This window comes from Triticum aestivum, chromosome 1B (assembly GCF_018294505.1).
Source record: "Triticum aestivum cultivar Chinese Spring chromosome 1B, IWGSC CS RefSeq v2.1, whole genome shotgun sequence".
Taxonomy (NCBI): Eukaryota; Viridiplantae; Streptophyta; class Magnoliopsida; order Poales; family Poaceae; genus Triticum; species Triticum aestivum.
In genome coordinates this window covers 402,616,764-402,627,131 of record NC_057795.1, presented here as the reverse complement: position 1 = coordinate 402,627,131, position 10,368 = coordinate 402,616,764, and the positions used below count along the sequence as shown (strand labels likewise).

General features: G+C 46.5%; 2 protein-coding genes and 1 non-coding gene across 4 annotated transcripts in view; 1 reads left to right on the top strand and 2 right to left on the bottom strand.

The window, feature by feature from the left end:
- Positions 1–5,169: 5,169 nt before the first annotated feature.
- On the bottom strand, positions 5,170–7,807 carry LOC123127402 (arsenate reductase 2.1). Its single transcript, XM_044547096.1, has 4 exons — positions 7,522–7,807; positions 7,244–7,399; positions 7,024–7,162; positions 5,170–5,633 (listed from the first exon to the last, which is right to left on the bottom strand). The coding sequence occupies exons 2-4, from the start codon at positions 7,324–7,326 to the stop codon at positions 5,463–5,465; spliced, it is 393 nt and encodes a 130-aa protein (XP_044403031.1). The 5' UTR covers positions 7,327–7,399; positions 7,522–7,807; the 3' UTR covers positions 5,170–5,462.
- Positions 7,665–7,823, bottom strand: LOC123150526 (U1 spliceosomal RNA). The gene has a single exon (XR_006475156.1). It is a non-coding gene; the product is annotated as a U1 spliceosomal RNA (small nuclear RNA).
- Positions 7,824–8,058: 235 nt separating this feature from the next.
- LOC123127379 (E3 ubiquitin-protein ligase RFWD3) overlaps positions 8,059–10,368 on the top strand; it is a 7,692-nt gene continuing 5,382 nt past the window's right edge. Inside the window, exon 1 of one of the 2 annotated variants that reach the window (XM_044547050.1) lies at positions 8,059–8,431. In XM_044547050.1, the coding sequence (XP_044402985.1) occupies positions 8,151–8,431 (281 nt within the window). In that variant the 5' untranslated portion in view covers positions 8,059–8,150. The remainder of the gene's footprint in view (positions 8,432–10,368) is intronic. The other variant, XM_044547043.1, reaches the window with a different exon arrangement.

The following is a 10,368-nucleotide window of genomic DNA, read 5'->3' as shown; positions in this document are numbered from 1 at the left end:
TGTCAGAGTTTGCATCATGTCAGATCAGAGTGACAGTCAGAACAAGTCTGAGGAGCAAGTTTGGATGAGTGAGGGCACTAGTCCCTCTAGCAGCTATGATGATGGCAACACGAGCACACCCAACAACTTGCCAAAGGTAGCCACCAGGGCTAGAAAGAAGAAGACCTCAGGTTCTGAAGATGAGGACTATGTGGCTGTTGAGGATGAGGCCACCTCAAAGAAGAAGGTGTTGAAGAAGGAATATGGCTCAGCTGCATCCACTAAGCTAGGAATGCAGAAGAAGGCACCTGCAAGGAGAATTCCTACTTCCAAACCTAGGAAGGTTGCCACTGGTGAAACCATGAAGTTCACCATTGAGTCTGATAATGAAGCTACTGGCCAAGACAAGAAGAAGAAGAGAGTCAGAACTACTACTGCCAAAGTACTCCCTCCGTTCGGAATTACTTGTCTTGAAAATGGATGTATCTAGAACGAAAATACATCTAGATACATTCATTTCTACGACAAGTAATTCCGAATGGAGGGAGTACTTGGCAAGCCCTCTATGAGGAGAGACTCTAAAGATGAAGATGAAGAGGTTGATGCACTAGCACCTAAAGCTCAAAAGCTAATGGGAGATGCTATAAGATCAGGGGTTGTTCCATCTAAGCCCAAAGATGCTCCCGAGGTTGTTGCTCCAGAACCCAAGTCTGCACCCAAGAGGAACACCAGGAGTATTCCAGCTGCAGAGAACAACAAGGCCCCAGTGCCTGAAGCTGCTGAAGAAGAAGATGAAGACTCACTTGTCCTGAGAAAGTTGAAGCCCAAGATCCCAGATCATAATGATGCTCACCCAGTTGCACAGGATATGAAGCTCGGGAAGGATGCAGGTCTGAGACAGTGGAGACTGACTGACCCCTATGCTGTCAGAAGAAGGACTGTTGTGGACTACAGGTTCCACACTAAGGAACAACAGGATTTCTATGAGATTGTGCTGCTTGACAAGAAGCCCATAGTATGTGATATGAGATGGGTTGATTGGGACTATATCAAGAAGAATGAAGAGCACTATCCTGGATTTTATGATAGTTTCAAGTCTTGTAGAGTAGAAGACTTTGTTGGGCAGAAGCTCACAAAGTGGAATGATGAGCTCATTATGCAGGTTTACTCCACAGCTCATTTCTACCCAGATGGGAGGATAGTCTGGATGTCTGAGGGTACCAGGTACCAATCAACAGTTGAGGAATGGTCTGAATTGATCAATGCTCCAAAGGATAATGAGGATGACTTGGATGTCTATGCCAAGAAGAAGAAAGACCACAACTCCATGGCTCACATGTACAGAGATATCCTGGATGCTGCACTTGAGACACATAAGTTTGGATCTGTACATTATCTGTTGTCAGGATTGCCTACCATAAACTGGATCTTAAGGCACACGTTGTTGCCCAAGTCAGGTGATCACAAGATGATCAGAGGCCATGCAATCAACTTGCTTCATATATTTGATGTGCCTCAGAAGTTCAAAGTCATGAGCCTGATTGTGGAAACAATTAAAAGGACTGCTGCTAATCAGAAGAGGAGTTGTGGGCATGCTCCACGGATTCAGGAGCTTATAAACTCCAAGATGGGCACTGGCACATATCTCTTGGACAAGGAACACCTGCCCATCTACCCTGACTTTGAGGACAACATCATTGTGATGGATGAAAATGAACCATCATCTGTGCAAGCACAAGAGAAGAAGGAGAAGGCAAGAGCTGAGAAGGCTGCAAAGATGCCAACTGCTGAAGAGGCATCTCAGATTTTCCTGAAGAGCAAGCAAGATCAGCTTGGCTACTTGATTGCCTCCACTCTGAGGATTGAGAAGGGCTTGGCCACCCTGACTCAAAACCAGGACAACTTGGAGAGAATCATAGAGTAGAAGTTTTATGCTCTTCATGTCAAAGTGACTGAGATCCAAACTGCAGTTGAGCAACTTCAGGAGGATGTGGAGGAGAAAAAGGGCAAGTCAACTACTGATGCTTTTGCTAGAGTGCCCAGAGGACAGAGATCTGCTGCAATGCCTGTTCCAGACACCAGAGCTACATCATCTGCACTAGCTACAACTTCAGTGCATCCAGTTCCAGCACCCACTCCACCAGCTCCATCTACATCAACAGAAGTCTTCGTCCAAGGAGCCATCTCTACACCATCACATGAAGACCAAGCCTGAGAGTCGTTTAGCACTATGCATTTTTATGAACTTTTTGGTAACTTGTTGCCAAAGGGGGAGAAAAATGTATAGATCATATGCTTCGAGAGAGAGTGTTGCTTTTGGTCTCTCTTGTCTTTTTGGTGGTTGAACTTCGTTATTTGTGTGCTTGTTACTTTATGCCTTTTGTGAGATACTTGGATGATCATGTGTTTGATCATATGCTATGCTACATTAATGCTTGTTGGATGATATTATCTCATATATCCTCGTATGATCATTCACTTTGCTTGGTGATGAGTGCATGTGTTTAATTATTATCATTTTGAGTGCTCCACCAAGATGTATGTGACATGGAAGAGTAACCCATGACCCTAACTCATCGTGCATTTGCAGTCCAACGCAAAATTTAAATAATCCACAAATTTAAGGGGAGCTCTTACTTTTCACATACTTCTCAAAGCGACAAGGTTTTTCAATCTTATTATCATTTGTCGAAGCTTTGATCTATATGATGTCATGAATTACCAAAAAGGGGGAGATTGAAAGTGCAACTATTCCTGGGTGGTTTTGGTAATTCCTAACAACATATATCTCATTGAGCTAATGCTACTTCAAGATAAATATTTCAGGAAAGCTCAATGATTGGCATGGCATGGATGAGAAAAGTGGATCCCTCAAAATGCTAAGGACAAAAGGATTGGCTCAAGCTCAAAGCACAAGACTCTACGTTTTCTATTTTAGTGATCCAAGATCACATTGAGTCTATAGGAAAAACCAATACTATCAAGGAGGGATGAGGTGTTGCTTAATGAATTTCTTGCTCAAAATGCTTAGTGATATGCTCCAAAGCCCTCAACTACTTTATCACATCCACATATGACCCAAACCAAAATTCCAATTCGGCCCCACCGATTCTTCCTATCCGGCGCCACCGAGTTCAGATGTCATAGCCACTGCCACAAACCCTAGGCAAATCGGTCTCACCGATAGGGATCTCGGTCTCACCGAGATGGGGTTGTAATCTCTCTGTTTCCCTTCGTAACGTTTCGGTCAAACCGAGATGAGCGATCGGTCCCATCGAGATTGCAATGCAAACTCTCTATTTCCCTTTTGTAACGTTTCGGTCTTACCGAGATGAGCGAATCGGTCCCACCGAGTTTGCCTGACCAACCCTCTGTGTCCATTACCAAAATCGGTCCCATCGAGTTTTTGTAATTGGTCTCATCGAGATTACGTTATGCCCTAACCCTAATCATATTGGTCCTACCGAGTTGCATGTCGGTCCCACCGAAAATCCTAACGGTCACATGATTTGCTAAATCGGTCCGACCGAGTTTAACGATTCGGTCCCACCGAGATTGGTAAGTTATGTGTAATGGTTAGATTTTGTGTGGAGGCTATATATACCCCTCCATCCCCTATTCATTCGTGGAGAGAGCCATCAGAACGTGCCTACACTTCCAACCTACATTTTCTGAGAAAGAACCACCTACACTTGTGTTGAGGCCAAGATATTCTATTCCTACCATATGAATCTTGATCTTTAGCCTTCCCCAAGTTGCTTTCCACTCAAATCTTCTTTCCACCAAATCCAAATCCTGTGAGAGAGAGTTGAGCGTTGGCGAGACTATCATTTGAAGCACAAGAGCAAGGAGTTCATCATCAACACATCATTTGTTACTTCTTGGAGAGTGGTGTCTCCTAGATTGGCTAGGTGTCACTTGGGAGCCTCCGACAAGATTGTGGAGTTGAACCAAGGAGTTTGTAAGGGCAAGGAGATCGCCTACTTCATGAAGATCTACCCTAGTGAGGCAAGTCCTTCGTGGGCGACGACCATGGTGGGGTAGACAAGGTTGCTTCTTCGTGGACCCTTCGTGGGTGGAGCCCTCCGTGGACTCGCGCAGCCGTTACCCTTCGTGGGTTGAAGTCTCCATCAACATGGATGTACGATAGCACCACCTATCGGAACCACGATAAAAACATCCGTGTCTCCTATTGCGTTTACACTCTCCAAACCCTTCCCTTTACATTCTTGCAAGTTGCATGCTTTACTTTCCGCTGCCCATATACTCTTTGCATGCTTGCTTGAATTGTGTTAAGATTCCTTGAATTGTGCTAAGTTGCTAAAATCTGCCAAGAACTAAAATTGGGAAAATAATAGATTTTTATTTGGTCAAGTAGTCTAATCACCCCCCTCTAGACATACTTTCGATCCTACACTAGATGAATTAGTTAACAAGTTTAACAATATTCAAATGACTGTCTCAACTTTGAAGTCCTCTTATCTAGAAATGGGAAACCTCTATGTATCAAATGATGAACAAGGTGATGAGACTTTATGCATGGTACTCCAAGGTGGAAGGCTAGACAGAGAGAAAAAAAACGTGAATCTATTTTATTTTTTTTGGAGAAAAGTGGGTTTGAAGAGGTTAATGAATTCAAAGGGTGTTGAATTTAACTATAACATTACTAAATATATGTCTGGAGTTGTCTTATTTGTTTGGGAAAATATAATAAAGAAGTTTTGATCCCTGGGAAGTTGAAAGATGGTTGGGAACCATCCATAAATATTAGCATTAACAACTTTACCTATGATGCTAGATGTGATTTAGGTGCAAGTGTATCCACAATTTCTAAAAAGCTACATGATGCACTTGGGTTAAAACCCCTTATTAAACGTGGACTTAATGTCCACTTGGCAGATAACACCATAAATAAACCAACTGGAAAGGTTGAAGATATTCTTGTGCTTGCCAATATTAATTATGTCCATGTAGATTTTATTGTTACGGATATGAAACCTAATCCTCTATGTCCAATTATATTGGGAAGACATTTTCTAAGGACTATAGGGGCAATAATTGATATGAAAGAATATAAAATTTCAATTCCCAAGCTTAGAACACTTTTCAAGAAAGAGAAATAAAAGTGATTATGAAATCATGTTGGGATTGCATAGCTCCATGGGAAATGAAGAGGATAAAACTTGAAAATTCTTCAAAAACTAACATGCCTAGTTCAATGGTACAATCATCTTCAAACTTCCAGGTACATTTAAAGAAGATTTTTCGCACAAGGTATATTTAGGTATACCATGTACATATATCATCTGGAAAAAAGACGTGTCATATATTTGTAAATGAAATGTTTAAAGACATGCCATTGCGGAATTCAATGGATTGTTATGCATCATCATCTCAATGAGAAAGGACCAGCTCAGCAGCGATGCTGAATTGCAGATCGTTCAAAAGCTGAGTATAAATGGACCAGATGGTAATCCAGAAGATCAAGAGCATGTGCCTTTGCAAGGAGCATCTTTGCAGTGGCACACGGGTTGGCCAGAAATCTCCCATCCATTGAACCCACGTTCAAGCACCATGATGTTCTTTATCCCCGAATCTTCCTTGGACTCTGATAGATAGTCTGAAAACATCCGAGCACAGGACGGACCTCGCACCTGGGGCGTGGTGACAGAACATGTAAGATGATAAACAAAAGATATGGTACAAAATAGAGAACATGAGATAACAAGATTTTATTTATTTCTTACCCTAACTATGTAAACAACCATATACTGAAATGCTATCGCAGAATCAACATGATCGAAGATATGACTGGCATACTAAGAAATGAACATCACTAGACAGTACAAAAGAGCAAGTTCTAGAAGCATAAAGTTACATGGTACATTGGAACTAACTAAATGAAAACAAATGTCACACTAAAGCTAGCGTATGAAATCAGATGAATTAACAATGCCAACTACCTTTTATGTTACAAGAGAACAATACAATTTCAAGGTGTTCACCAAGTTTTTGGCAACATATTAGCCATAGAAAGCAAGAAACAGAACATGCAACTTTTGCTCAAGACATGTTTTGCATCCAAGAACTCAGGCGTCTCAGGCTCCATGCTCAGCTGATTGTACTTCTACTTTGCTCACTGTTACCCCCTTTGTGGTTAAGTCTGCAAGCTCACGTTACATTTACCCCTCTGTTTCACATTTTGTACGTGTGGTTCTGAATCTCATCTTTTAGTTTCTGTGCATCTGTGGTTACTACTGGCAAGGTGGGACAAATGAGATATCCTAGGCTTGAACCACTAATATATATGGATACACGCAGGCAACCCACGAAGCCTGCATACAATTATGCAGAGAGTCAACTTAGTGTAATTTCTGACTTGACATCGGCATAAAGCTGACTTTTGATACACATTTGCAGGCTTTCGCGGGTTGCACTTTATCCAACACCAAAAAAATCCACAAAAAGAATATCCAGACACCCCTTCAATAAGAACAAAATGTTTTATCTGACTACATTGACTGAGAACAATATTTCTTCAAGGTATGTTCCAGGATCCAGGTAGAAGAGGTGGGTGAAATTTCTTCCAGGGAATTCATTAACATGAACATCACAAAGCAGAAACAATCAAAGGGAATTCATTAACAGGAACATCACTAACTAGAGTTTTGAAACATTAACCGTATAGAAAGGGCCCTTAACGACAACTGGAAATGGCCTGATTGTTGATTCAAATCCAAGTGTCTAAAACTGAACCTAGCGCTCGAGCAAGCAGCATTTTAACACACAAAGCAGCACATGCGCAGCCGTTAATTCCAACAAAGTCACAGGGCTTCAAAGTTAACAAACGAGCTAATTAACTAGGAGAGAAGAAGACCGGATGAAATTTTGGCCAAGGTTCCCCCACCCGGTCGATAGGAGACCCGGTCGATTGCGCAGTGCGGTCTGTGTCGAGAATCTGATTTCCTTGTATTTCGACAAGGCAAGTAAACTGTCGACAAAGGGGAACTGGTCCTAGAGACGAGAGGAGGCGGGGATCTTCACCTGGCTGAGCGCGCAGTGGAAGACGAGGGTGTCCTTGCCGCTGGTGGCCAGCACTAGCTCCGGCATCCGCGCCGCGAAGCTGCCGCTGGCGAAGTGGTGCGACCCCGCGATGTGCGCTTGATAGCTCCTCTCCTCATCCCTTCCAAAAAAAACAATCATCAGCTCCCGAATCGGCACGTGGCGGAGGGCGCGCGCGGCCCCGGCGAGGTTTCCTGTTTACCTGACGTCGATGATGGCCACCCGGTTCCCCCGCGCCATGGACACCAGCTTCGCCGCCGACACGTACGGCACGCTTCGCGCCATCAATCCTCCCCCAAAATCAAATCTTCCTCCCTCTGTCTACGCTTTCGGATTGAGATCCAAGACCTAAATATTTCTGCAGAATTCCGCTTTCTTTCTCTTCAGGAAATTCGCACTTTAATGTATCCAATGAAAAGAAAGAGAAAACAATAGCGGCTGTAGGGTCTCAAATGAAAAGTTAGAATACAGAAATAATACCTCATGGACTATGAAGATAAATTGTTAATCTTAGAAACAAGGTCTAAAGGATGAAAATAAAATTTTACAGGAAACTTTCAGACCTTAAGAATAAACTGAGACACGCCCGGCCTCAAGGACCAAATTTTAATTTTACAGAATTGGCAGGGCCGCGCGGACGCATACCCCTCTACCATAAATTACGACGTTCACTCTCCCACTCGGGGAGATGATAGGCCAACGCGCCCACCAAGTGCAATGTGGGCCATTGACCTAGGCCACGGGCCTTCTTGATCACCTGTCGACCCCATCCAGGTAAGTATGTTACAACGTTGACAGGTGCCGCTCCTTATGTAGCCTCCTGCCCCCTCGCAACCAGCTCCGCCAGGCGAGGTGGTACTAAACATCTTGACCCCCGCTGCCACCGCTGCTGCAGCGCGTAGGGCGCCGGTGCCGGTGCGTTGCTTCCTGGGCCAGATGTTTCCCCAGGCCCGTAAATGCAAGAGCCCACGGGCCCCGAAAACCTCCTCCCTCATGCGCGCGCGCAACCTTTTCCGTCGCCGGCGCCACCGCTTCCGAAAATTTCCCTCTTCTCTTTCTCTTTCTTTCCGTGCCACTCCCCAATCCGTTCTCCAATCCCACTCCCCTGTATGCCGGCGTCCGGGACGCGCTCCCGGGGCCGGCCGCCGCAGCCGGTGGAGGAGGGGGCGCGCGACGCAGAAGCGCCGGTGGAGGAGGCGGGCGAGCTCGGCGCCGACGGCGATGCGGCGGTTAGTGCGTTACCGGCTCACCCGGTGAGCTCTTCCAGCTCGGGTGAGGACGATGGGGAGGAGGCGGGGGATGGGGATGATGAGGACGCGGAGGGGCCGCTCCTCCCCAGCTGCCCCGTGTGTATGAACGCGTGGACCGCCGATGGCGAGCATCGCGTAAGGTGAGAGGGAATTGTGCCGTGATCTGGTGGATTTACTAGGTAGACCCTTGTGCTGTGTGGTTCTACTTCTAGTTCTAGATTGCTTGGTACTGCTGCCGCGGTTCCTTAGTTTCGTTGCTCTGCGGATTAGCAGAGACCACACGGTAATTGTGCTGTGTTTCCCCCTTAAAACTTGGAGCTGATGTGATTTCAGTATGGTGGATGGACTGGAGGTTCATGTTTTAGGCGATGCCGCAGGTTTGCGGTGGCACATATTTGACTCATAAGCTACAGCGTTGTCATATTGGACTGAATGTCCATTAATGTAGGATTGCTATGTGATTTTAAGCCTGGATCTAAACTTAACTATATTAATGTTGTAACTTGATTATTCATGAAACATGTGAAGGGTCATGAAATTATTCATCTTTGTTTTGTTTTTGCTTGTTGTTTAGGACGTAATGTCTAGTGATCCGATCAAAAGCTGTGAACCAGCTCCTCCCTGTCATACTGTGTTTTGCTTGTTGAGTAGCAGACGAAGATAATCTTGCCGAGTTAAGATTGTCTCTTATTGTAAGTGGGTCACCTAAGTTCTAGGTTTTCAATAGTTTAAAGCTGGGCCATGGCCTTTGGTCTAAAATGGGCCGTCAAATTTGCTAACAACGCAGAAACTGCAATACTGCACTTACTATGTGTTATGGCGCTGCTAGAAGGAGGGCGCGAGAGGGCCAGCCGGGGGCCTTTCTGCCCACGGCCGGGCAAGAGGGAAGGGATTTCCTTCTTAATTCTTGCTTGATTAGATTGATACATCTCCTCTCTTTATATAGAGAGGTTTACTTGACTCCCAAGCAAGGTTTACTTGAACCCTAAGCAAGCGACCCTTATCTCTAATTAACCCTAAGACTAATGGGCCCGTTAGGCCCATTACATACTCTAACACTACACTCCACCTGGACATGCAGGTTGTCCTCGAGCTGCAACCTAACCAACTTATAACCACGACTCCACGCAAGATAAACCTAACACCTAAAAAAACAAGCCTTTTACATCTCGGCTTGTTTTATTATTCTCAACCTAAAATGGACTGGGACGCTTTATTTTGAACCCCTTAACAAAAAATGGACACCATCCGCACGTCGGACGTGCACGTGTACAGCCACCTGGATCCCATGGACACCACCTGGACAAAAGGAGTGCATGTGTATGACCAGCAGAGGCGCCCTCGCGGCGGCCGGTGGCGGAATGCAGTGGTGCGACGCGGTGCGCTGCTGTCAGTGACACCATGCCTTCTCCCTGCCGGACGACTGTTGATTTGCACCGCACAGGGAAGAGTGGAGGGCTTGCGATGGAGAACGACGAGGAGGGGTGCGCCCCCCAACCGTCGATGTCGCAGACTTTGAGGTCGCTGCCCGCGGGGAAAATAGCATGCCCGCTGCCCATGGGGGAAACTGCATGCCCAAGATCCCCGACGCAGCGGATGAGATCGAGGTCCTTTGCGCAGCGAAGGGCAACTTGGAGGAGTGGCATCTGCAGACCACGCATCTCCCGCACATGCCGACACACTAGGAGGCCGCGCGCAGCAGCCTGCAGCCTCACAACCGCCGACACGTGGCGGGTAGCGATCCAAGGCGGAAGCAGTGACGACGAGGGCGTGGACTGGACTTGGTGAAGCGGGACTCCTGCCGGTGCGGTCGATGCGGGGCCAGAGCTGACCGGCGGTGGCTGCTGCAGCTGCAGCGGCTGCTGCGGTGGCGCATCGGGTGCGGCGGAGGCCGCCAGGAGTGGCGTCTGCCACTGCAGCCAGGGCTGGGCGGTGGTGGCGATGGATGGCAACTGCAGCGACGGCTGCAGTGGCCCGGCAAGCGCGGCGAAGGCCGCCTGGTGCGTCGGCTGCCACGGCAGCCACGGGGGCGGCGATGGGCGCTCGAGGCGCGGCGGGAGTCGGCACCGGCCACTGC

Bases quoted from the DNA above. Each gene is read 5' to 3' on its own strand.
- LOC123127402 (XM_044547096.1), bottom strand. From the start codon at position 7,326: ATGGCGCGAAGCGTGCCGTACGTGTCGGCGGCGAAGCTGGTGTCCATG. The intron at 7,163-7,243 runs GTAAACAGGAAA...TTTTTTTGGAAG, and splicing joins GTGGCCATCATCGACGTCAG to GGATGAGGAGAGGAGCTATC. The intron at 5,634-7,023 runs GTGAAGATCCCC...ACCACGCCCCAG, and splicing joins TCCACTGCGCGCTCAGCCAG to GTGCGAGGTCCGTCCTGTGC.